The sequence below is a fragment of the Filicampus tigris genome, chromosome 6 (genome assembly GCF_054856515.1).
Source record: "Filicampus tigris isolate MCC_2025a chromosome 6, RoL_Ftig_1.0, whole genome shotgun sequence".
NCBI classification, from domain to species: domain Eukaryota; kingdom Metazoa; phylum Chordata; class Actinopteri; order Syngnathiformes; family Syngnathidae; genus Filicampus; species Filicampus tigris.
Window position 1 is genome coordinate 19365052 of NC_141222.1, and position 27654 is coordinate 19392705.

At 39.3% G+C, this 27654-nt stretch overlaps 1 protein-coding gene across 3 annotated transcripts; it reads right to left on the bottom strand.

Annotated features, from left to right (window-relative positions):
- Positions 1–32: 32 nt before the first annotated feature.
- On the bottom strand, positions 33–27396 carry LOC147146107 (uncharacterized). Of its 3 annotated transcripts, XM_086034651.1 has the most exons (18): positions 15833–15860; positions 12731–14582; positions 12490–12598; positions 12298–12398; positions 11126–11509; positions 10989–11036; positions 9939–9995; positions 9145–9219; positions 7964–8115; positions 7214–7264; positions 7083–7118; positions 5819–6010; positions 5614–5742; positions 4531–4627; positions 3518–3633; positions 3270–3443; positions 2216–2305; positions 33–2020 (listed from the first exon to the last, which is right to left on the bottom strand). In XM_086034651.1, exons 3-18 carry the CDS (start codon positions 12594–12596, stop codon positions 1904–1906), a joined length of 1926 nt encoding a protein of 641 aa, XP_085890777.1. In that variant the 5' UTR covers positions 12597–12598; positions 12731–14582; positions 15833–15860; the 3' UTR covers positions 33–1903. The 3 variants fall into 3 exon arrangements, with proteins under 3 accessions (XP_085890777.1, XP_085890774.1, XP_085890776.1); XM_086034648.1 differs by lacking the exons at positions 12731–14582; positions 15833–15860 and adding an exon at positions 27203–27396; XM_086034650.1 differs by lacking the exon at positions 12731–14582 and having other exon boundaries at positions 15833–15996.
- Positions 27397–27654: the final 258 nt, after the last annotated feature.

Here is a 27654-nt window from a genome sequence, read left to right on the forward strand (position 1 = left end):
ATATATAATGTAAAATATGACAGCAAAACACATTAAGCAGTTAACAGAGACATTTTATTAATCCATACATTCAAGGGAGTGAATAAGAGCATCTTTGTATTAAGTAGTTTAAATACAATATTCACAATATTCAAGCATTGATATAAATAGCTCACCAAATAGGACATAAATTTCAGTCAAAAAAAATATTTAAAACATTTTGTATCATGAACTTTTCCCAAACAAACTTTATCGTCACGCAAACACACGACTTTTCAAACTGCATGAAAATGACACAGAAGCTTTTTCATGATCCAAAGTAGGACTGCCTTGTTCTACATGTTCTTTAAGAACAGTGTGGAATCATTTCATATAGCTGCAACAAAATTCATTTCGAGCAGGCTTAACATGCTGTACACTTCATGAGAAAACATGCGGATTTCACGCAGAAAGGTGTCATTTTGATAAATAGATAAACATGAATCAAACAAACTTTTTTTTTTTTTTTTTTAGGAAATTTTACAACCTCGTGGGTCATTTTCAATATTACAAAGTAGGTGTTCTGCAAAGACCACACTGAAAACATAATTAAAAAATGAGAATACAGTGAAACAATTATGAGAAAAATGTTATATAATAAGAATAAAGGTGTTATTTAAAAATAAATAACAGACCCATATGGTGAATGACCAATAGTATGGATTTGTGAAAAAATGTTAAATTGACCAAATGTGAAGATACGTTTTTACAATTATTTTTCATTTTTTAAATCAACAATAATAAAACCTATGTGATTGGCGACCAGTCCTCTCACTCAAGTCTGCTGGGATAGGCTCGTAATAGTGCAATAAAACAACGTAATTTTGGGAAAATTAAGCATTTTTTTTACTTGAGGAAAATCTTGGAATTAATGTGGAAAAAAAAAAGATTGTTCGAATAGGTCTCCTTGCTCCTTGAAAACGATTCTTTTCCTGTAAAATACAAATGTTGAACGATACGCCAAAGACCTACAACTAATATGGTAACGGTATTTGAATTTGGCTGTGCAAAGTGTGCAAATTATTTTGGATTTTTTTTTTTGTGGTGTTTATTTATTTTTTTAAGAATAATATTTAAAAAAAATTATCTTTAAGAGACCAAACTCAAAACCTCATGGGTAAAACTAATTATTTTACTCCCAACAGATCAGAATGTGATGAGAATAAATGTGTAATAATGACAAAAAATGCACAATTTAGCAAAAAAATAAAAAATGTGAGTTTTCATGGATTATTCTGTACTTTTTCCCCACACAAAAAACCTTTTTTTAAATTTCTTAATCTTTTTTTAAAAATGTATTAAAATGTTTTAGTACAATTTTGGTGTGACTTTATTCTCATTATATTACTACTTTATTCTTACAACTACCTTCAGTATTTTTTCTTTTCAGTTTTCATTCATAATTTTTCTCTTTTTTGCCCCTAATGCTACATCTTGTGCATCATTTTAAATATGTATGCCACAATACTGTGACAAGGCATAAAGTTTGCTCAAATATATTCTCTCTCACACAAAATAAATTTTCATCTTTCCTGAATGTGTTCACAGAAAATTCAAGTGCTTTTTACGAGGTCAAAGGACAGGCTTCATGGATCAACATGATGCTAGGATTAAAAAAAAAAAAAAAAAAGTATTCAAGTATAATATAAGTACCAGGGACAAAATGAAGTTTTTGATGGGTGTCTGTAATTTTGACTTATTATTTACATGCTTCAACAATATAAAAGGGGACTAAACTGAGCCTGAGAACCAGTTTTGCTATGCTTAAGGTGGTATTGACATATTTCACACTTCGCATAGGACAGCAACAATATCTGAAGTGTCAGTGCGGCTTTTAGTGGTGGAACTCACCACCTAATCCAGCGGGTGGGGCGCCGAGCCGTCATCATGTCGCCATTGCCAAAGCACCGTGCACTCGGAAGCGGTAGAGGCACGTGTACTCCATGTGACCCCAATTGCTGAGGACGCGCAGCTCCACCACGCGGTAGATCACGTCGCTGGGCTGTGTCAGGCAAGAGAACAGGGGTGATGTCATTGTAAGGGAATGGTTTTGAATTTTACCTTTTGAATTTCCTTTGGGCAGTTATAACACGAAAAACACGGTCATCAATGGTGAAGGCATGATTTGCTTTCTTGATGTGCTTTACTGAGCGAGCATGTAGGTAAAAACTTTAAGATGTGTGGCGTTGAAACTCACGGGCAGCTCAAACGTCTGTGTGGGTTCGCCGTCCTCATTGTATGTGAATGTTCCCAGCAGCGTTCCTTCTTCTGCCTCGTACTTCAACCCCTGAGGGGGGAAGGCAAACAAAAAAAGACACAGGCATAGTTCACTTCGAGAGTTTAGAACAGTAAAGCAATCCCCATCAAAATGAAGTGCAGTATAGCACAGTGAACCCCCTGTCGCAGATTATCGTAACATCGCAATGTAGCAGATTGCCATTTTCAATTTGAAAAAAAAAAATCTGCTTCAGTTTGGTCAGTCAGTAGGCATTACACTATAGGAGAAAACAAGCACTAATGTGTCCATTAGTGAGGTTCAGTGTTTTTGAAACACATGGAAGAGTAAAGTGGTGCCGTGTAATGCAACTTCAATTTGTGTACTTAAAAAAAAAAAAAAAAAAAAGATGAATAGAATGAAAAAGGATTGCATATTTACATCACAGCTCATCAACTGAATGACCATCATGCTGCTTTTTTTTGTGTGCCTGCCTTGGCCACCTGGTGGCAGTATAAGACAGATGGATTTAGTATTCATTGCGACATCTTTTTTTGGACCAGTTTTTTTAAAAACAATTTTTTAATTCGTCCCTCCTGTGGGTTTGGATCAGGGGATGTCTTTAATATTTGTCAACTGTGGGTTTGTGAAACGCTTTGAGACTCATTTGTGAGTCTACAGTATAGGGCTACAGTATATAAAAAAATGACTTGACTTCTCTCAGCTCATCCATACAAAACAAATGTTAGTCGTTTGTTGCAGAGGATAAAGAATACATGACTGTGACTGCTGTTTACTTAGCTGTCCACATGTGTTGCTGCATCGTTTTGTGTTCAATACATTTCATAAAGGGTTATAGCACCCGAATAATAGATGCTATTTGGCATTATTAATAATTGATTTGTTCACGATTTTGTTCACGATTTGTTCAATAATATTTGTTCACGACTCACTGCAAAACATCAGCCAAATGTCACTTAGTATCTTGGTAAACTAGTGGCAATGGAGTAAAACGGCAACGTTTTGGGTGACTTACATAGACCTCAAAGTCCTTAGGCGCAGAGTCAATTCGGCCGGTGGGGGTGTTATGACGCGGCACGTGGTCCAGCGTCACATGGGTTATCCTTATGGGGTGGGACAGGGCGATGACAAGAGTCCCGTGGGCACCGTGAAAGGCCCAGCATTTGCCTGGAAGCAGCAATGGCTCGCCCTGAGGGGGGAGTGACGAAGGTTGGAGGATACCCTCAGACTAAAAAAATAAGACGAGGAGGGGAAGATGGTTACCTGAATGACAGTGCGGGGGCTCTCTGCCGGGTACCACAAGGGGAATGCAAACAGGCTCAGACAGGCTGAGCGGGTGCGATACGTTTCAGAACAGCGAGTGCTGATCACGCTGGCACCTGAACATTAGACACATATACACCACATATAAAAAGGTGGCCCATAAAATACAACTGGTGACATGGGATGGACAGATAGCTATAGGTGCTTTGGACAGTGATTCATTATTTTAGTGCAGTTAATGATGAAAGTCCGCTCACAGAAAACCACTTAGCATTTATTATCAAGTTGGGGTGCCATTAAGTCAAAAAAGGTTCTATTTATTTTGAGTTTAAATAAAGAAAAATACAAAAATTCTTAAACACCACATGCACATAAAGTAACTTGTCAACTAACGTAGTTACTTTTAAAATCAAGTAATCAGTAACTTGACTAAGTTACTTTTAAAGTCAAGTACGTAGTTCAGTAACTAATTTACTTTTTCAAGGTAACTGTGGCAACACTGGCTGTAGATGGATCAATGATCGATAAGATAGGAATATAAATAGATGCAAGCAGACATGCCAAATTGCTCATAAGATATAAATTCTGAAAAATATTTAACATATCATTCATGCAAGCGTTTGAAGGGGAAATCAACTCTTGCTCAAGAATATGTTCCCAGCAGGACCACTAGTTGAAACACGACATTCTGATTAATATTGCGTTTGTGGAATACGAGTTAAGCAGCAAACCCCACCCCTTTTTAGCCATCTCAAGGGGGGGGGGGGGCATTTTGTCGACTGAAAATGACATCACAACTATTCAGGGCTGAGGTAACGACCAATCACGGCTTACCTGTTTTCTGACGCTGAGCTGCCCCCAGAGATGGCTAAAAACGGGTGGATTAACTTTTATTCCACAAGTGCAATATTTCAACTAGTGGGCCTGCATAGAACATATTCTTGAAAAAAATATGCTTGTGTTGCCTTTCCTTTTAAGGTCCAGAATGAGGTGCATGGTGTAAAGTGTCCTACCCTGAGTCTCCAGCGCAAAGTCAGCCATCTTGTTAGCGAAAGGCTGTGTGCATGCTGAGGAGATTCCTGTGTCCTGCAGGCTTTCTGCATTCTTCGCCTGTGTGATGAGCAAACGAGACCTGAGACGATTACATTTATTTATCTTTGGCTTTTTGTGACATTGATTCCAAAATGGGGGGGAAAAAAAACAGACAGTTGGCTGCAAATGGCCCCGAGGCCGTACTTCGGACACCCCTATTTTATGTAGTCTAGTTAACCTTTTTCCACTTGTTTATTGAAGTTAAAGCTGTCTGTTACGTTACTTATACAGCTAATAAACGTTTATAGTATGTGAACGGATTTGTTTTCATTATTTTCTAATGGGGAACATTGATCTGAAATCCAAACAAGTGAGAGGTCTACAAGAGTCTAAAGGCCCTGATACACCAAAAAAGACGCTGGCCAACAGTGACAGACGCTTACCCCCTGTGGCATCCGGCCGGCTGTCGGCACGTCACGCTGGAGGAATACGGCGCAATGACAGACAGCGACGCTGACCATTAAAGTACCTTCTGCGCATGCATAAGATGTAATACCCTTCCATACCATCGGCGGCGGTAGTCACCATTTCTCACGGTTAGAGAAATCCAACCGGAAAGCTGTTGGCCGGGGGCGGATTATAAAAACGTAAACGATGCATTCAGCTCTTTTCTTCGCTCACGATGAACTCCCAAGCGAAGTAAACCGTGATGTTCTTGACACGGTATTGTGAAATACTTACATTGTCAACCCTCGCTCTTGTACTTGTAAGAAGATTAAGGCAGCGGAGGCGTGCTCACAGTTTTTCCGCATTTGTCACTTCCCGTTGGTGCTCCGAGCGCTAATTTGCTAGCTAACAGCCAATCAGTGTGACCAAATGTCACGACTGGCGACGCCGATTCAACATGCGTAACCGCCCCCAAGACGCTTACAGACGGGTTACGACAGTACGACGGTGGCCACTACACCAAACAGACGGAGCATTCAGACGCCACGACGCTTCACGACCTCGGTTTGGACCTTCTATCAGGGCCTTAACACAAAGTGGTTTGGCCGGCCCCCTACCTGGATGTGGTCAGTGAGCCACTTCTCCATGGCCTGCTGGAGCTCTGGCGTGAGCTGTTTTGGGGCGGAGATGTCAGGACAAGGTAGTGCAGGAGGTTGTGATTGGATGGACAGAAACTCCTTAGACAACTGCAATCAGAATGTTGTTTGTGTTAAACATGGTACGCAAGAAACATTTGCACTTGTTCCTTAACACATCCACTACCTCGGCAATCTGGGTCTCCAACGCTTTCATTCTGCTGTTGAGACCTGAGAGGAGCTGAAAATCCTGCCTCTGATCGTCCATCTTCTTGCCCAGTACGGTGACCTCGTGGTCCAGATTCCGCGCAGTATTGGACTCCACCAACTTCAGATAGTCCCGCATACTCTGCATGTTCTCCTCGAATTGCTCCTTCATCTGAATCAGGGGAAAATAAGAGAAATTATTCAACCGAACGCGATGGGGGAAACTCACTTTACAGTGCATCTAAGATGTCGCCACACCCCTGCTCAAATGTAAGCTTTTTGTGTTATTTAAAAAAAAAAAAAAAAAGCCAAGTGAAATCATTTAAAAACTTTTTACACCAATAATGTGACCTTGAACCTGTACGACTCAATTGAGAATAAAAAAAGAATCTTTTCAGGAATTAAAAATACATTATTGAAATAATATGGTTGCATGGCGAAATTAACCAATCACATTTAAAAACGTTAAAAAAAATGAAAAACTGTTTTAAAGTGCTTCTGATTAATCCCATTTAAAATGAAGGTGTTCTGATGGGCTTTTGCTGACATTTCTTGTGCCAACAACGTTTGCTATTTGCAACTGTTCAAAATTCTTGACACCTTGACTAAGGCCCTCGTTCCAAATAGCAGTGTTCTGCTCAAAAGCAAAACAAAGATGCCAGGAAAATCCTACTAGAACATCTTATCAGGGGTTGACCAGAGGCAATTTACATGGTGGCAGGTGTGTACTGATTGCTGTTTAAAATGAGTCTGAATGTGATTGGTTAATTCTGAACTCAGACATGCCAGGTATAAGAGTGCGCACACTTGCGTAACCACATTTTCTCATTTGCTTATTTTGACCAACTCTCTGAAAAAGAAAGAAAATTCAATTGAGTTGTACCGCATATAGGCTACATTAGGGGAAAATTTTGTGAAATCATTTCTGGGGTTCATTTCTTTTATTATTATCAATTCTGGCATTTGAATAGGGTTGTGTAGACTTTTTATATCCACTGCATCCATAACTGCTCAGTGAATGAAAAATGTGCAAATGTTAGCAAAATTCAATCTTAAGGTTGTCGTTTCTGTTGTCTCGGAATCTACTGCACTTGTTCTACCAAGGTCGCGGATGAGTTGGAACCAATTCCACCTGACAGCCGCACACGCCCTGAACCGGCCGCCAGCCAATCGCAACCATACCACAATTGTGCGTTCTAATTTATCTAACAGAAGTAGAACCTCGTGCAAAGTTATATTTTTACCTTGTTGATAAGCTCCTGCTCCTGCTGCAGAGCCTCCTGCAAAAGCACAAAAATCATTCCAGTCATCCTTCACTAAATGTTATATATTGTTTTTATTTTATTTTTTTTTCAAACAAGCATATGCGTCTTACCCGGAGATTCTGCACCTTAGCTTCGATATCAGCAGGCAGTGTGACAGAGTCCTGCGGGGTGGAATAAGAACCCCAAAAAATGTTTAATTATGAGTTAGAATGGAATTGATAACTACTGGTTACAGGGTACACACATACGGATAATCCGGCCTAATTTGACCCTAATTCTCCTTTACAAATGCCTTAATGCCAGATTATTGGATACCCCCTAAAGGCCGATTCATGCTTTCGGCATTCACATGACCGCAGGGTGCGTGTGACATAGATTTCATCATCCACCCCTGTGAACTCTTAAAACTGCTGTGTCAAAGTAATTTCTATTGGTTGAAATAGCTAACCCAAAAGTGACTGAGCCAATGTTGTTTTATCTATACCCAGTGCTTTGGGTTGAGGATTTGACTCAGCACATTGGATCAAGATTTTGATCTAACAAGAGGTAAAAACTATCCATACTGGGGAGTACTAAGAAATGTGTTGCCAGGTTATCATCAGTATAGCTGTGGCTAAATTTACAGTAGCAACATCTTAAAAGAAACAGCAATGCTTGCAAAGAATGTTCCAGTCAATTTACTTCAACCACAGAGGACCTGTCCTAAACTGTGACCGTATTTATTGTAGGTCTTCAGCCCGTGCAAATGCAATCTTCACCCAATATGCTGGGTCAAAATAATGGCTCAAAAAGTGTTGAACCTTCTTAGGCTGTTAGAATATTAGAAACATCCCACAGTCGTAAGATAGAGAAAAGCGTACCGTTGCTGTTGTGTATTGCGCGTTGTTGGGTGGAGAAAGTACAACGGTTGGTAGAACGGGGTGCTGCACGAGGTTGCTGGTCTGCGACTGGGCGTTTATGAAGTCCATGAGGGTGGAGAAAGGGGGCAGCAAGGAGGGGACGAACCACACACCTGAGAAGAGTAGGACGAGCAAACAGGTTTGGCTAAAGTAAATATAACAACAAGTACTGGTTATTAAAGTAAATATAACAACAAGTACTGGTTATTAAAGAGAAAAGAAAATATTTACAAGAAGATGTTCTAAGCAGCACCATTAGTCTAAACACAGCATTCTGGTTAATATTACATTTGTGGAATATTTGTTAAGCCGTAAAATCAACCAGTTTTTGTTGATTGTCTCAAGGGGCGGTCCTTTTGCCACTTGCTGTCGACTGAAAATGACATCACAACTGCTCAGGGCTCAGACAACGACCAATCCGAAAACTTCGGAAAACAGATGAGCCGTGATTGCCCCCTGGGCAACTGTGAGGACATTTTCAGTCATTAGAATGCCATGTTTGGACTAGTGAAGGCGAATAGAACATAATATTGTAAAGAAAATTTGGGCGTTAGCCGGGTTTACATGGATACTTGTTATTCGGATTGAATTCATTCCAAATGAAGACCTCCGGTCACCTGTTTACATGTGACGTAATCTATTTCGATCGGCGATTTACTTGCTCCACCCTTTTAATCAGATCAGCCGTGTGACTTCGCAGAGATCGACGTAAACGTCACGTAACCGATCAAGATGGTGTTCATTCATCTATTTATCATCACAGTATTTGTGATTGTTTTAACACTTTTATTAAAGCAGCATCTTGATAAAAACAAGTTACCAGTACTTGAAAACAAGTTCTCGCGTCGCAGACAAACTCCGGTTAGACGCTGCCATTTAAAAATGCGTATACGACGACGTCACTACGCATTTATGTCAAGACAGGGTATGCGCAGCTTGGCTATTCCGATTGACCTCTTTACATGATGCTCGTTCGGATTGGCCAAAGAATATCCCGCCCCTGTGAATCCGATTGAAATTCCATTCGGATTCTGCCTTTTTATTCCGATTGGGGTGTTTATATGGATCACCTTTCTAATCGGAATACATTGCTCCATGTAAACCCGGCTAATGTGTATTTTAAGAGATTGTGCGTCACTTACAGGCCACCACAAGAAAGAGGAGGATGAGAACAATGCAAGTCTTCTTTACTTGGGCACTGGTGAAGGATCTATTAGCTGCACGACAAGAAGACAAGTTGATTTAGGACAGTTTCCACACGCACTTATACAGTTGTGGATTGGGCTAAAGCAAACTGTGCCACGCTGAATCTTAATTCTTCATTTTACCAAGTCAGTTTGGACAATTGTATGCTTTCAAATTTGTGGTGAATGCACTTTTTAGTTCCATACTTCCATTAGCAAAGTGTGGGGGGCTTTAGCCTCCATTCTTGGGTGTGATTTTTTGTCCATATCTTATATATTGCACTGACTACTTTGAGCAAGCAAGGTGAATTTGGATGAAAATTTTCAAAGCAGGTTGGACTCTCCCAGTTGTGAGACATCTGGTTCAGTCATTGGAGGGTGGTCGAGGCCTTCAGTGCTGGCCTAAACAAAAGCACTGACCTAGATTTAAAGTAGTCCCATGTTTATCCATAGAGCAAAATCTACCAAGTAGCAATGATATATTTATTTTGATTATTTATATATAAATATATATGTTTTAAAGCTTCATGTGTAATACCAGTAAAACATGCATGCGAGGTGAGGGGCAGTTATTCTATTGCATTTGGGTTCACCATCCTCATGTTCTTCTCTGTGATTTTGAAAGAGCAAGGCTTTAAAGGCGGGGCCTGGACTGTTGCGTGACACGAGTGTCAGCGAATTGAGTGTTGGCTGGCTGTAAACTGGCTATCCAATCTGCGTGTTGAGTGGCGTGAAGGTGCTGGTTTTGTTACCGTTTGTTCGGTAGAGCGACTGAAGCTGCACCAGCGGCTGTGTCCAAACTTGACCACCTGTGGACAGATTACAATTCATTTTAACTAGCCGTGGTAGGCTATATTCGATTAGGAATTATGTTTACCTTTGATGTGCAGTTGTGTAAGGAATTTCTGCTTTGCACTAGACACATCACACTCTTTTGTCTTTTTCAGTGTGAAATGATCCCAAATTTGGGATATGCACTCTATCCTCCTGGTTCATGCTTAATGCTAAATGAGTCCTCAGTAATGGCCCATTTAAGAAAATGATTGAGTCCCCAGTATAAAATTAGATATGTATGATTTAAAAAATATGCAATACAGTGAAACCGCAAAAAGTTAACTGTCAAGTCCCGGCTGACATGTTGTTTTGGATTCTTTTAAAAAGCAAGACTGCCCTGCTAAACCTGCACAACACTGGAGTGCTCTTTTTTGTGCGCGTTCACTCCCTGCAGTATTGTTCTCATAGGCATATCTGCCCTCTAGTGGACGCCCACTTCACTGACGAGGGGATGTTCGTTCTCCTAAAATAACATTGCCTTATTTTGCTTTCATTTTTGGGGTGGCGGTGGCGGAGGGCGGACCGACGGAATATAAGGACGGAAGCGCTTTAAAAGGACGAGGACGGACGCGGTTGGAGGACAATAATTTTTATGGATAAGGATGGAGGGACGAGTACAGAAGGGTACCCAGGTCACGGACGGAGAACGGACTGGAAAAAAAGAGTCAAGTGCCAAGCTCTGAATTGAAATTCTAATACTGCCTTTGTTCCATGAAAATGTTTTTAATAATTCCCAATAGGCTATTGCCTTCATTTTGCAGTGTTGTGGAACAGTGTGGGCTGTTTAATTGCATTTTTATATAGTAATGATGATTTCTATAATCGTGACATGATAGTGGTAGTATTAATAGATGAATTAAAAGTCAGATTAATCCATACTTAGTGTCAAGTATCAAATACTTCAGAAAGTTCAGATCAGTAATGTGCACATTAAAATGCTTAGGGACACACAAGCACACATTTCGTACCAAAAGTGGTCAGATGGTTTATCTTTGCAGTCAGTGTTGATAGTGAGTCTGCCAAAAAACAAAAACAACACAAGAAGTGTGTTATTCGACAGTTTAGTTAAATGCAGAGCACACGTAGCAAACAAACATGTACCAACCCTTCACGCCACAGAGGGTGCTGTTGATTCTGTGTCTGTATCCGACACTGGGAGCCACGCTGTTACTTTTGACTTTGCTGGTGCTGGCACTGGACTTGGTGGTGGTGGTAGGTGTTGGAGGTTTCAGGTTGGTGCCCTCAAAGGAGGAGTAGCCCGAGCTGTCTACACAGTTCTTATCCTGCTCCTTGTGTTCCGATCGGAGGTAGACGACAGCCTGGCCCGAGCTGCGGATCCTCTCTGGAGGGGGCGGTGGGGAGTGAGTGGCGGTCTGGTGTGTGGTCGACGCCGCCGCGATAAGGGCAGGCCTGGGGGTGGCTCTTGGGGTGGCGTAGGACACACTCCCCATGGTCAGGTCCGTTTGTGTGCTTAGGGAAGGTCTGCGGTCTTAGAGGAAGACATTTTAAACTGGGATATGGGATCAATGACATTTCTTACTTTTAAAGTTGAACACAATCTGGTTTTCCCGAAAGGAAGCAATGGAAATGAAATAAGTCGCCGAGCGGTTAGCATAATTGCCTCACAGTTTAGAGGTTGTGCGTTCAAATCTGGCCTCTGGTCTTCCTGCGTGGATGTTCTCACTATGCCTGTGTGGGTTTTCTCCACAATAGGTACTTGTGGAGTTCATCTTTTACATAAGGATTTTTTTTGCTTGTGGGCCATATTTAAAAAACAGATAGGACAGGTAATTCAAAGATGGGATTAAAAAAAAGTTGTATAAAAAAATTGCTGATATTAAATATAACAATGAATTCTCATTTATATCATTTTGAAATCCTTCTAATTATTTAACCAATTGTATGACAAGAAATATCTAAAACTGGTCATTTAGGAATTGTGTATGTTATTATTCGCAATCAAACAATTAACATATATAATGCAGTAAGTGAATAAAAATGTTAGTAAATTCATTTTCATTTTAAAAAACTGTTAATTATTGCAGCAAATATCACAGCATTGTTGATAATATAAAATGCTTGTTGGGCTGCATCAAGGACCAGAATGGTCCTAAGTGCCATCCTTGCTTTAATTATCATATATTTTGCTGTGGTTGACATCATGGAAAACAGCAGTTTGGATTCTTGTACCATGAAAATGTCTAATTTCTCTACTTTAGATGTTTCTGTATTAGCTAAATTATATAAAAGCAGACTATGTTAATTATAAACACTGACCTTTGGTGACCTGAGCTCTGGTGAAAGGCGACTGTAAACTGCTCGAGCTGGTGGAGGCACGAGAGGCGGCCTTACGGGTCCCCACTTTCTTCTTGAAAACCCTGAAGAAAAACAAATCAAGCATCAAGAAAACAAACATAATTGAAAAAAGAATACAGTTTTACGGAAGATTTTGCACCATTGTTAACTCACTTGACGGGGTTCTCTCGGTATGAAATGTTGGTCACAGTACTCGAGTCGGATTCATCATCCGAGTTGTAGTAGCCTGTGGACGCCAGGCGACAGCTCCTACGAGACATGACTGGCAGAAAGACGAAATGGAGGTTTTAAATGATGGAAAACACACCTATGAGGCAGACGCGTTAGGAACACAGTGGTATCATTTTCGTGCCAGGGCAAGCCTTAGTTTACTGTGTTTGGGAATTTGGCATACCTCTCGCTGTGCCCTGTGGACCTATTACACGCCCACCTCACAATTTGGTGACAGAAAGTAGACTGGACCTTAGACCAGCTAAAAGCAGGTCTAAGTGGTGGTGCAGTTGGTGTAATGCGATTTTGCACAAATTTACACCAGGGATGTCATTTTCAGCGAACAACAAGTGGCAAAATGGCCACAACCTGAGATGAATAAAAACAGGTGGATTTTGCTGGTTAATGTATATTCCACAAATGCAATATTAATCAGAATACTGTGTGTAGACTGGTGGGGCCGCATAAACATACTTTTAAGAACATTTTTGACTTCCTCTTTAATGATGCTACAGTATGGCAATAGTAACACAATAGTGAACCCATAAAAAAACTACAAATTCATATCTACAAGGACAATGTCTCACTCTAGATCATTTAGAATAAAATCACTTTGATTAAAAGATGTCATATTCATTCAGTTATTTTTTACTTTTTTGCAGTATCAGGAGAAAATTAAAGACATCTACGTTAATAGGATTTTTAAAGGAGACATACATTTGCCTTTTTGTTTATTCACTAAATGGTTTGGGCCCTAATTTAGGCATCCTGAAATTTATCCTGTTTTGAGGGTTCTATCTCATGTAAATTAGTGACTGCAATATTCAATGCAGCACTGCTTATCTTTTGATAGCGTTTCAGACATCGTGATCCGGACGTTGCTTGGAAAAGATATTTTCACCCAGCTAAACTTCCAAGTCATGGGTGGAGATATTCACAGATTTAGAGAAATAGGCTGATTACAAAAGCTGACCCTTTAAATTATGATCTGTATTCCATTGTAGATTACCACAATATATGACCCAATCTTGCCATTTGTTTCGTGCTCCAATAGTTTTCAATTGTTTCACCTATTCATGTAAATGGGCCCTATATAGAAAGTTAAGAGAGCAAGGAAATGACTTGATGTCAGAAATGAGCAGCAGCAGATGTGACGAAAGGAAGTTGCGGTGGCATACGTGCACCCAAAAAATTGGGACAGGAAGTCTGAGTGAAAGACCAACTTAACAAGTCACGATCGTTGCATTAGAGGGTGGAGGATTACATTACAACGCAAAGAATGACAAGTCACAACAAGAACACTTCAAGTGTGTTAAGGGCACAGAGTAGCGGGGCAGCAGGCTATAATTCCCTCAAATCCTCTTTCATACTTGAAAATGGCATTTCGAGTGGAGCTTAGCTCAGCAATTCTTTCTTTGTACCTCCAACACCCCTTTTAATGAATTCAAGGTCATCTCCTTTAAATGAAACTTATCCGGTACCTCCTGTGAAATACTGTCCAGAATAAGCCTCGCTTTCAAGAGCATTTAGTAGGATTGTTTGAGACGTTTCATACATTTGACCTCTAAATTTAGATGAGGTCTAAGGTTCAACATACAACATGAATGGATCCATGTGAGGATAAGAGGTTTAGATAATGGATGGATGGGCTCTGAGAGCCATTGCTAATATATTTTACTTTGATAGAAACAATTTAAAGGTGACATGTAAAATTGACTCATCTTGTATACATGTCCATAAATATTGGGACATTGACACAATTCTCATCTTTTTGGCTCTTAACAGCACCACAATGGATATGAAATAAAATCAGGCAGGCACTGAAGGGCTGCAGGGAGGAATGGAAAAACATGAATGGGTTAGCCATGCCTTGACCAAACCACAAGTGGCTGGCAAACATTTTTCAATTTGTGGTTAACTTGGGCTAAAGAGCCGGAGGAATGAGTCATGCAGAGCAGCTGAAGCATCTGTGTTTGAAAAAGAAAATAACTGTAAAAATCTAACTGTGCTCAAAGGAGTGTTGGAGGTACTGTAACCTGAAAAGAAAAAAACAATGACATAAGATTAAAGTCGTAATTTTACAAGAATACAGTCGTATAATTTCAACGTAACTCTTGTAATATTACGACTTTGTTCTTGAGAATATATTTTTCTCCAAAAAAAAATCTGGAAAGTCTGGATATACAAACTTTCAGCTAAAAATACTGGTAATATGAATGCAATCGCAAAATAATTTTTCTCACAAATAAAACTTTATTCTCATATAATTTTAATCTTAAAAATGTTCAACGTGACTCTTGAAATAGTATGTCTTAAATCTAAAAAATCTTTATATACGTTATTTGAGAAAATATACTACATCACTGATGTACGATTTTATTCTCGAAAATGTATGGACTTTTTTTTGGAATCCCCAAAATATGACTTGTTTGAATATTATGACTTTAATCTAAAATTATTTTTTAAAACATTTTAAAATTGTTTTGGAAGTATATTCTCATATTACAAATTAAACCTTATAAATGTACATTTTCCCCATAATATCCTACATTATTCGTTTAATATTACCAAATTAACTTTAATCACAGGAAAAATTGTCTTGATAACATAAAAATGTATTCTCGTATTATCTTTTTGATCTGAAAAAATATACATTTTTTTAAAAGTAACATTAATAATCTTGAAAATGTACAACTTTTTGGCTAAAATATATAACTTTGCTCCTGTAGTACTACTCTGTACTACTTTCAATCTTTATTCAATGTGTAAAATCTATTTATTGATCATTTTTATTTTTATTTTTGATCTTTTATTCTCCTTTAAACTTTTAAAGTGTTCTTTACTTCTTTTCTGCTCTTCTTGTCTACATGACTATTTTTTCTTCCTATTTGTTTTGCCTATTTGTTCTTATTGCTGCTGGAAATGCAAATTTCCCAGAGGGAGTCATCCCAAAGAGATCAATAAAGTCAAGTCTAGACTTATCTAAGTCTAAGTCTAGCCTGTTGACGCAGTGACATCATTCGCCTTATTACTAAGGACAACAAGATACATAAATAGGATGTATACATAAATAAAATGTTCGCCATTAAAATGACGCATTCCTCTTAAAAGCAGTGTAATAATAAAACATTTAAACCTGACCTAACGACTTCTTTAGATAAACCTATCTCCGTTACCAGCTAGCTACACGAGACAAAAAGAAACAAACCAAAAACATAAGTCAAACAGAGCATTTTTAGTATTCAAGTGATAAATTAATGAGAAGTAAGCGTGTGTTTTAACTTACTTCAACTGGCGTTGCGGTCTTGTCCAAGTTGCGAATAAGATTACAAATTTTGACAGCACTCGAGCACAGATAAGGCAAACAGATAGACAGTGGCTTCCGGTAAAAGGCTCCAAAATAAAACTAGTAAACATCAAGTAGCTATTTCCCGCAGACGAAGCAGCGTTAAAAAACATTATCCACGAGCAATAATCTTGTTGAGTGAGGTTTACACAACGTCATCGTTTAATATAATCGGATAAGGCCATTCGACGTGCTCGATGTCATAAAGTATGACACAGTTTCCGGTATGTGACAGTCACAATGTAACTTGACGCACTTTGTCTGCGATCATAACAAAACCGAATGCTGTCGCTCAGCTGCAGTTCAATTAACGGACACGCGAAGGCGCCATCGGCCCGTCAATCTCATAGTAGTTGTCAGGCATCCTGAGGGAATAAAATTAAATCCTCCCAAATAAATACAGAAATAAGTATATTTTTAATAATATATCAATATTACATACTCATAAAATGTATTGGTTGAATAATTTATTTATTTTATTTGCAAATACAAGAAAGTAGTACATGACAAAACAGTGTTTGGAAAAAATATAACCGGTATATTATTAACGTATTTATTATTAAATTATAAAATGTATCATAAAAATAAGTATGCATTACCATCAACAGTTTAGTACAAGCTATCACTAGTACAGTATATCGTTTCATGCATTTATTTGTTTAAAATACAAGAGTAATAAAATAAATCTACATTTTTATTCGAACATTTACAATCATGCCAGTACTTATTTACACCATTAACAAAAACAACAAAATAGAAAATAAATTAGGCATGGTTAGGATAAAAAAAAAAAGATCAATTTTATATATATATATATATATATATATATATATATATATATATATATATATATATATATAAAAATTTGAAAACATCACATGACCAAACCCAGGTGAGCCTTGACTGTCAATTTTCAGTTGACAGTAAGTAGCGGTACAAGGCAAAATGGCCTCCCCTGAGAGGAATTAAAATGGGTGGATTATTCTGATCGCTTATTCCACAAATACAATATTAAACAGAATACAATTTTTAGGCTAGTGGGGGCGCATAAAACACATTATTGTAACATTTTTTTATTTGACTTCCTCTGTAAGCTCTACTAATTGTAGTAATAATTCCAAACCACCAGGCAATAAAATCTACAACCAAATAATCTTTTGAGTAGCCCAAAATAAACCCAAACATAGTTTAATCAACAGGCAGACAACAGCAGACAGGGGACGGTGTGACAATTTCCCCTTTCCAAAAAGGGAGGAAAAAGCTCTGAAATGTGGCTGGTATGTCCGGATTGTTGCATATTTGATAAATAATTGCAAAAGGTCAGGAGACTATTGGCAGCTCGGCTTAAAGCCCCGACCCTTTTAGCTCAAGCGTGCAAGCCTATACACACTGTGTGTGTGTTTATGCCTGTCGAAGCCATTGTCTTGCGTCTTGTTATCGTTGTGCAGCAGTTTCCTCTGGCTGGCCCAAGCCAGAAGGCGACGCAGAGACAGGACTGCACTCCGTCATCGGCTTCTCAACAATGAGAAGGCCCGACAGGCTCATCACTCCTGGGGGGGAGGCATTTAACGCTCTCTTTCATGTGTGCCATTTCCTTCTCTCTTTTTGCTCACACGCCGACAACACCCAAGCGCACATGCAACCTCTCCCACTCTGCTTATCTGCCAGGCGGTTGGCCCAGACACAACGTGCGCAAACGTACACACTCATGCAGACGGTCCCATTTCTGACTTGAAGTCAGTCAGTTGGAATGTGATCAAAACAGTGTGTGTGTGTGTGTGTATGTGCCTATGTGTGAAGGTGAGGGAGAGGGAAAATGACAGAAGTAGCAAAGGCGATCAAGTTTAAAAGACAGACAGACAGACAGACAATGAGAACGGAATGGGAAACAAAATGTCTGCCGGAAAGCGGGGACTATGTTTTCACCTCCACTTTCTCACACTCTCACACATGCTATCAAAGATGGGCATTTTACTACAGTTTAGTGGTCTGTCATTCGACGTCCGTCAGCGGACAGGGTATCTGTCCGTCATTCATCAGTCCATTTTTCGTGATGAACTGAATTCAGTCAGTCCGTCAATTATGTCCGTTGGTCCGTCCACCCCCAAAATGTCAGAAGAACGGACATTCGCCAGTGACGGACTGACGGTCCCTCAATGACGGACTGATGGATGCGGTTAGTGACGATTATAACGACGTATGGAAACACACTTCGGTCACTCATCAGTCCGTCATTTGAAAAAAGGTGTCTCGTGAATCGCACATAAGTTCTCACAAACGCTCATACACACTCTCGCAATCTCTCCATGACTGTGTCACACTCTCACACACATCACACACACTAACTCTACTCTTAACACACACATTCACACACACACGCACAAACACCCTGACACACGCTAATGCTCACATTCTGTCCAACACTCTCACATTCTTCTTTCAACACACACGCTCTCTCTCATGAATACAAAAGCAGACTCTCTCTCACACCACAATCTCTCCCTCTCTCTCATACACACCACTCAAAATCTCACACACGCACACGCATGCATACTGTACACGCATGCACCCAGCTATCTCTTATCAGAATTCTTGGGAAAAACAATGCATGCTATGCTAACTGCGTGGTCATTCTCTCTTGACCAATAAGCAGACCGCCTTTTAGGTACTTTCCCAGGTTGGTATTCCAACACTGGTGCCCAAAATTGTATTGTTCATGACTTCATGATGAATTCAATTTTTCAAACGCCTTTTTAGGAGGATTTCAAAGAAAATAATGCTATTTATGTTGGAGTTGATAAATAATGTGAGGCAGTTTTAATATGATCTGATGCAATTTGAACTTTATCTTAAAGCGAAGTCAGCCAAAAACATATTTTTTTCAAGTATATGTTCTATTCAGGCCGACTAGTTGAAATATGGCATTCTTATTAATATTGTGTTTGTGGAATATAGGTTAAGCAGCAAAATGCTCCAACTTTTAGACATCTCAGGGGGCGGCCATTTTGTCACTTCCCCTGTTTTCTTAAACTGAGCCATGATTGGTCGTTATCTGAGCCCTGAGCAAATTCAATCCTCATCTTCAGTCGAGAGAAGTGACAAAATGGCCACCCCCCTGGGCTAGCTAAAAACAGGTGGCTTTATCATATTCCACAAACGCAATATTAATCGGAATGCCGTGTTTAGACTAGTGGGCCTGCATAGAATAGATTCTGTAAAAAAATATGTTTGGGTTGACTTCCACTTTAAGATTCCAAAAAAACAAACCAAATGGGACTAGTTTGTTATTTACGCTATGTTGCAGCACAGTACTCAAGCTTCAGTGATCTAACATGCTTGCTTTGTCCCACTTGTTCTTCTAGGTCACATTGACTGAATATTTCATGGCGTATGTCCGGTGAGAATCTTAAATTTAGATGCCGAGACCTGTGATGGCATCCACGCATGGACAATTATCACCTCCGATTTTACAGTGCGACCATGCAGAAGTGTGAAACTGCTCCCATTTGTAATATATTTGAATAAGAATTTCAGTTTGGAAACGGTAAATGTTTATGAGAGACCAAATATTCCACATTACTGTTGCTGATAACCCAATGCAATTCTTAGGGCTTTCCCATAAAGGATACTCCTCGTCAATTGTTGACAGGGTTGCCTTGGTAGCAGATGCACTCCCCCCGACACAAAGAAAGTGCAGTGACTGAGAAAAATGCCTGAGGGGGGCTTTTCCAGCCTTGAATCTGTTTTTTTCTCTGTGGAAGATGACTAAGTATGACCGCTGTTAAGTTGTGGAATGTGCATAAACAGGATCCCATCACGATGGCTGCCAAAAATCTTAAATGACGTAAAAAAAACGCAAATGGGAAAGGGAAATGTAACATGCATCATTTACTCAATTGTAAAACAAAAGTAAAAACATGTATATTTGCCAAGATTTACTGCTGAAATGTGGACTGTTCATTAATTGTAATTTAAACATGTTTATTGATTTTCTTTTAATAATAAATGCACAGTATGTATTTTAGGAATAAAATCAAAATCAACCACTTTTTAAATGAATTAATTCATTTACAAATAATATTTTTAGTTAGAGTTATATATTGTAATGTAACATTGTATTCATTTACAATCTATTTGTAATAATATATATGCCATATATTTTATAAAATAAAATGAAGTCATTCTACTTTTAAATTAAAATACATTAAATTACATACATTTGTAATAAAATAACCTAATTATTATTGATTTGATAAAGTAAATGTGATTTATTTTCCTTATATTTTTTCCATGAATTAATAAATTTACACATACATTATTAAGTATATAATTATCATTAGTTATAAAATTATCCCCTTTTTTTTTTAATCTTCAAGGAAAGTAACTTTCACTTGGTATATGCACTACCAAATGCATGAGGGAAACTATTAGACTTGCTTACGTGTCACCCAATTTGATTAATTTTTTTTATTTGGTTCATTGATCATGTGGTTCAACTGCCAGTAGTGAGGAACGCTATTACCGTATCCCTGATAAACTGTTAATTCATATTTAAATCAATTCATAAAAGACTGCTAAATCATATTAATTTATTGTTTTGTCGACTGACTGACTGACGCACACAATCTGGGTCACGAGCAGAGTTCAATTGACTGGCAGCAACAGCATGACCCGCGTCTTAATCTGTTGAGCCCCTCGTGGTCAATCCTAAACTCTCTGGTGACCCATGTGACAGCAGCAGCAGCAGCATCAGATTTAATCCCGTCCCCATCCAGCGAGACTGTGAGCTCACCACGGTGATGTCATGGCAGTGAGTCACTCGAGGCGCTGGAGGCAAGGGAGGGAGTGTTATGGTAAGAGACGTGCGCGCGATCACAATGGTCGCAAAGGGCTTGCCTTAGTGTTATCACACTGACTGCATGAAGCACTGTTGCACCATAAAAACAACACTCAATAATTGGCTTTTACAATAACAGCTTCGAAATGCTGCTGGTGCCTTTGGCTTCTTATAGGGAGCACCTTTTTGTTGTCATGGTGACCCCGAATCTCTTACGGTAGTGGTGTGTTACATTAGTGCGACACCCAGGACACCTCTTATGTGATAGAGCTAGCATTAGCATTGACTGTATTTTTCAGAATTGTGTACAAACGAACAAACAAACGTATTAAGTAACTAACACATTAATTTACAGATGAACAATTGAACAAACTAAATCTAACTGAGTCGCTCACTAACTAAATGAGCATGCAAACAAATTAAACCAACCAAATAACAGACCAGCTAACAAATGCACAAACAAAATAACTAACAAACCAACTAATTAATGATTGAACAAAAAAAAAACAAGCCACTAACTGACTAAAAAAAAAAAAAAAAAAAAAAAAAATCAAACTAATAACCAACCAACTAACAAACTAATGTTCAAACATCCAAAGTAACTGACTCATTAAGTAACCAACTCACAAACAGACTGACCAACAGACTAACCGGCAACAAAGTTATTTAACAAAACAACTAATGAATAAACAATCAAATGACTATCAAATTGAACACAGAAACTAACAAAGTAAGATCAATAATTTGATTGCCTAATCCAGGAAACGTCTAGCTCACTTACTCACTGACTAAAAGGTAATCATTCCCTAATCAACGCATTGTTCCCTCCGTGTGACTAGGATTCACTGAAAGTAAATCCAGACATTGTAAATGACACAGTTTCTGCATGAGGACTTGGAACGTGTGTTACAAATTCTCCATTGCACGTTGTCAATAATTAACCAAAGCCTCTCACAGTCTCACCGAGGGGGGAATTCTTTGTTAGTGACATCACAGGCGCGAGAAGCATTCAGAATTTCAGACAGTCGGCTCGAAAGTGTCCTTACAAGGAGAACGCCCTTTTCCTACACGTCGGCTTCCTGATATTGCGTCGCAATGATTCGGCCGCTAGTGTGACTGTTGCTATGTTAAGAATATCGACACAAATGCACCCCAAATATCCCCAAGAATCAAGGATTACCGAACACTTTTGAGTGTACATACACATGGGTGAAGACTCTCCATTAACAATCCAGGCTAAATTTAGCTCCTCCCCATTATGAAACGCTTGTCTCCCAGTTGTAATGAATCACGTTAACATACACCCTTGCATCGTTGGACCAACTGTACTACTTTCCTATGAAGACAGGGTTTTGCTGACATCTTGCGGCTTCTTTGTTTTAGAGTCTTTTAGAAGTTAGTTATGTTTTTCAGCGAATATCAGGATAGGTAGGATAGGAGGATAGGTTCCCCTTAAAAAATTCGGATAGGTGAATTCACACTGTATGAGGGATCACTGTCCTCAGGTTATTTTCCATTTTACTGTTCGTATGCAGTTGTTTTGTCTCCGTCTGCCGCCATGTGAGTCACAAAGATTCCTAATGAGACTTTCCCGTTGCAGAGTAGGGCAGCTGTCTACGTAGTGATGGACACGCCCACATCAAGAGCGTAAACACAATGAGCTGTTCGTATCAATTAAACTTTAACTTACTGCATACAACACACACAGGTGCAGATACAAGTGGATATAAGTGGAGACCAAGGTTATTAGTTAACAAAAACAAAGTAACTCAAACCAAAATGGAAAAACAAAAAACAGGTTGTTTATGAAACAAAAACTAGAGTGCTGTTAAAAAATGATAACCAAATGAAACGATATCTTGGGCCCTATTTTCTTAGACAGGTGCATGTGCGCTTGGTGTAAAAACCGTCGCATCTTCATTTTCGTGTCTAGTCTAGTCATCTAGTTTACCATGTTTGGGAATTTGGAACTTTTGACCAGTTGAAAGCAGGTTGTGGCATAGGTTGGGTGATGCAATTTTGGTGGATTTGATGGTGACATGGTAGTTGTGCTAGGAATACCTGAAAGACTGCTTTATAATAAATAACATTCAGGTAATTGTTTTTTTTTTTTTTTTTTTTTTTTTTGCTTCACACAGAGAGAAAAATAATCTGTTGTTGTAACGAGCATTTGATCATTCTTGACAAAGAAGTGGTGGTGGCGGAAGGCGTTTCACAGAGGAGGCGGAATAGGAAGCAAACGGTGCACCGCCATTCACATACCAGCCTCATGTGTTTCACTTCATATTGTCTGTGCCTATTCGTCCATCATGTCCAGCTGCCTGTGTTATGATTTTCACTGTTTGGCTGCTCCCTGAACTGAGGCGAACAAAACCCTATCCTACAATCATGACACACACACACGCACGCACACACAATGACTCATTAAAAAATAATCATCGCAAGTGAATTAAACTGTTGACTGATGTGTTGGGAAACATCCGACGCTCACTTCAAATTCAAAATAATCAGCTGCAATTCATTAATAAGGGATAGTATGATGCATTAATAACCCTCCCATATGAAATAATGTCGAAATAATAAAGCGGACTGTAATCATAAAATGTTAATCAATTGCACAGGCAATGCTTTTAATCACATTTGAACCTGATACATTACCATATTTTTGATAATGTTCTGTTCTGCTGTTTTTTAGTGTCTATTATATATGTTGGTATCATTCATTTGTGTTTTAATTGACTGTTTTCACTGCCTTTGTTGTTGTATTATTGCTATTTTATATTATATGTAAAATGCTTTGTTCCATACAGCTGCAGGTGTTGTGAAATGTGCTATGTAAAAATAGTTGGATAATATCAGCCTATTGTTTTGACATACATTAAATATAAAAAGATCAACATCCTATTTTTCAAATACCAGGTATTTGTATATGAATAATGAGACCAAGATAAACCATTTCACATTTTTTTCCCACCATTAACATGACCAAATTGGAAACCTCTAATCACTTGGGATGTGACTGTGTTTCAGAATTAACCAATTACATTAAAATTCATGTTAAAGGAGACTCAGCACACGCCTACCACCATTTAAATTGTCCACAAATAAAGTCCAGCTGTTCTAATAAGCGCTTACATTTTAAAGCTAACACTGACATTTGTAAATGTTCACAATTTCCTCCACCTTCACTTCATGTGCCCCATTTTGTGTTTATTTCATCACCGATCATCCCGCTGTGCATGTGTTGTTTTCATTTGACATTTTTCTTTATTTGGCGGTGTGTCTGCTTGTGACGTGAAAATTATGTTCTCGACACCGCTTGGCTGTCGCCAACGAGGGATTGACTGCGACCGCAAGGGATGTTCCGGAAATTCCGCCCACAAGTTAGACGGATGGACAATGCTTTGGCTAAAGCAATGTTGTACTGTGTCTTCACAGATGCCATCACGGCTGTGTTTCTTTGGCGGCGTCACAAAAAAGCAAAAGCAAAACAAGATTGTGGAGTTAAACCTTTAAAATCTTACTGATCGGAATTGTCTGGGGATATTCTGAAGTAATGGGCACAAAGGGGGTTTGCCTGATATAAAAGGTGAACATATTTAAATGTCTCATAAGGGATCGATGCCATAAATAGTTGGGTCATGGAAAATGGAATTTTATCGATGCTAAGGGATGATGAGCCAAATGGGAATTTTCCAAGAAGTGTCAGATTATGATTTTTACTCTGAGTGAGCATGGCAAAATGTAGAGACGGAGTAAGCAGAGGTCAGAGATTAGGTAAATGAAGGGTTATCAGACGGCAAAGTAATCGAAACGTGTCGATATTCAGGCAAAAAAATAAAAATAAAAATTGTACACGGCCATGGAGAATATATCCTGATAGGGATTGCGTAATCTCAGTGTGAGTGAGTGTTATGGTGAACAGACGGCACAATTAGTCACCCTCTCTGATGTCTCTGAGCTGAGAGCTGACACGTCACATAAGACGTGTCGCACACATGCGTGCACACGCAGACACGCACATGCACTCACGCTAATGTATTGTAAAACCCTCATATGTGGTTATGGATGGACACATATGCAGTTGTTTTATCAAACGAGATAACGCATAACACATTCGTACAAGGGCTGCTATTGGCTACAACACATGGCCAATCACTCGCACGGTGACTAACGAACCGGAGCCGACATCCCCAACCTGGCTCTTTACGTCGCTGAAATCATATGCTATTCACCAGGCCACGCCCCCGGAGGCAACACAATCAAAGTCACAGATATTACAGTTCACTGGTTGAGTTCTAAATCCAGAGGAAGCAATTTCACTCATGGAAAATACAATTGGAAAAAGAAATGAGCAGTTTTAGGTTCAAATTGCTGCCATCATAAAAAAACAACCCCCCCCCAATAAAAAGTTTCACCCAAAGTCAACTGGGATATACAGCGTAAACTCTATAGAAAATGGATGCATGGATTTCGTTTCCTACAAGTTACACTCTTCCCTTGTTCTTAGGTGTTTCATTCCAGACTCAAACCGCGATATAGAAAAATCTAGAGAGACTATAAGAAAATGTTTATTTTTTAATGCAGTACAGTTTAAAGCCTAAACGTCGAGTCTTCCCATCACTTTTAAAAACACGGTAAACCTATCTCAATATTAAAACGTGATATGCTTAACAGAAAAACCTACGACGTAGCGGGACTGCGACAGGTGAACGCTTAAATATCGGGGCGGTTACTATATTTGGACAATCTAGCCAGCTGCTACAGAGCACCAGCTAATTGCCAAGTGCACTCTACAGTAGGTTGGTGAAAAAAACAACATGCTCAACCCATACCATGTTGGGTGTATCTCATCTGTTTACTGGCTGTATTTATGTTGTTAAAGGGAAACCAACCCAAACATATTTTTTTCAGGAATATGTTCTATGCTGGCCCAGAAGTTGAAACAAGGTATTCTGATTAACATTGCTTTTGTGGAATGTAAGTCAAGCAGCAAAATCCACCTGTTTTTGGCCATCTCAGGGGGCGGCCATTTTGTCATTTCTGTCGACCGAAAATGACATCACAAATGCTCAGGGCTCAGGTAACGACCAATCACGGCTCAGCTTCAGAAAACAGGTCAGCCCTGAGCATGTGTGATGTCATTTTTAGTCGACAGAAGTAACAAAATGGCCACCCCCGGAGATGGCTAAAAATGGGTGGATTAACTCTTATTTCACAAATGCAATTATTTATCTGAATGCCTTGTTTCAAAGAGTGAGCCTGCATAAAACATTCTTGAAAAAAATGTTTGGGTTGACTTCGACTTTCAGTTCAAACCTAATTTTTAAAATTTTAGTCATCGACTGCGGCGCGGACCTCGACATTACCTAAAAGGTAAAAGAAAACTTGCATCACTTCCGTAGACACACACTGTATGCCCAGCTGCTCTGTTGACGATTAGGATTGCTATTATTATCGGATTTAGGGGATTAAAACACACCTGTGTGTCGGGATATTAAAGGGCTTTTAGCACCTGGTTTGTGTACTTGAAAAAGCATCGAAGAGAGATGAAAGAAAGGCGGATGCCCGAGCCGGGCATCACGAAGCTTCCGACTTCTCTTTGCCATTGATCACATATGCTTCAGAGGCACTCAAGCGGCATTCCGTTATTCATCTGCCGTATGCATGTTATTATTTATAGACTCATCTGGACGGAGTGCGGGGAGATCGGGTTTGTTTCTGCGATTTTGAGAGGAAGTGGTTTCGTGTAAACAGGAAGCTGCGAGGACGGTGGATATGACAGCTACGGGAGAGATGGAAGTCAATTCGACATCAAAAACACACGCAAGCACACCCCGGCTTTGTAAATTCATGAATGAGATGGCCACCGGTGTTTGTCATTCCCCTCCTCCTGACGTATTTCAATATCTTTGTATAGCCTTTTCCGAAACCGCAACTGTGTCTATATACACAAAAACAGCAAAAAGTTCCCCAGATGGCCGGATCGGGGAAGTGTATTTCCTCTTAGCGAGTGTGTGATCTCTATTTGCATTGGCTTGACGTGCGTGTCTGTCTGTGTGTGTACAAGTGTGTTCATCATTCACACCAATGTGAACCAATGTGGCTTTTTCTTTTATAGCCTGTTTGCCATTTGGGTATGTTGGAGGAAAACAAGCTTGTCTGGAAAAATCTGGGGCAGAACCTCACACCACGCTCTTAACCTGTACGCCTCTTCTCAGTTGTCTGTAATCCTCCATCTTTAGAGGTAACCTGTGAATCCCATAAGAAATGAGCTCCTGACAGTATGACATTCCTATATTAATAAATTCAACTAATGTATGGAGATAATCAAGAGGTACCCATGCCCCGTTTTAAATACTTGCTCCTTTACAGTTTTCGGAATCCCAACGTCTTTTGCGAGAACAACCGACAGGGCCAATTACGACCGGTTTCTGTATGGAAATAAACTCAAGTATAAAAATAAATCCTACCTGGTATAATGAGCTGTGGCTCAATAGCTTCCCATAGTTTGCCTTGCCTCACTTGATCGGCGTAGCCTTTGACGGTGATATTGAATAACGGCGGTCTTTTTTTTTTTGGTGCTCTTCTGTCCATAGAGAATTTGATTTAGTTTAGTCTCACCGGAGTGTGCATGGCAGGGATGGGAAATTCAGTTCCAGAAAGTAAAAACCCTTCCACAGTGTGTCTTGAGCCACAGGTGCTTCTAATCAACTGAGCTCGTTTACCTGCCGCTTGAGTAGAAGCACTTTTGGCTAAAGTCAAACTGTGGCAGGGTTTTTACTTTCAGCACCTGGATTTTCCATCTCTGTTCCCAGTGTGAAGTCTTTGGCCACAATGCCCAAATACATTCCAAACAGATTTCACTTTTGGAGTAGGTATTTTTTCCTTTAGTGATACTTTTGTCATGAAAAATGTCAAACTT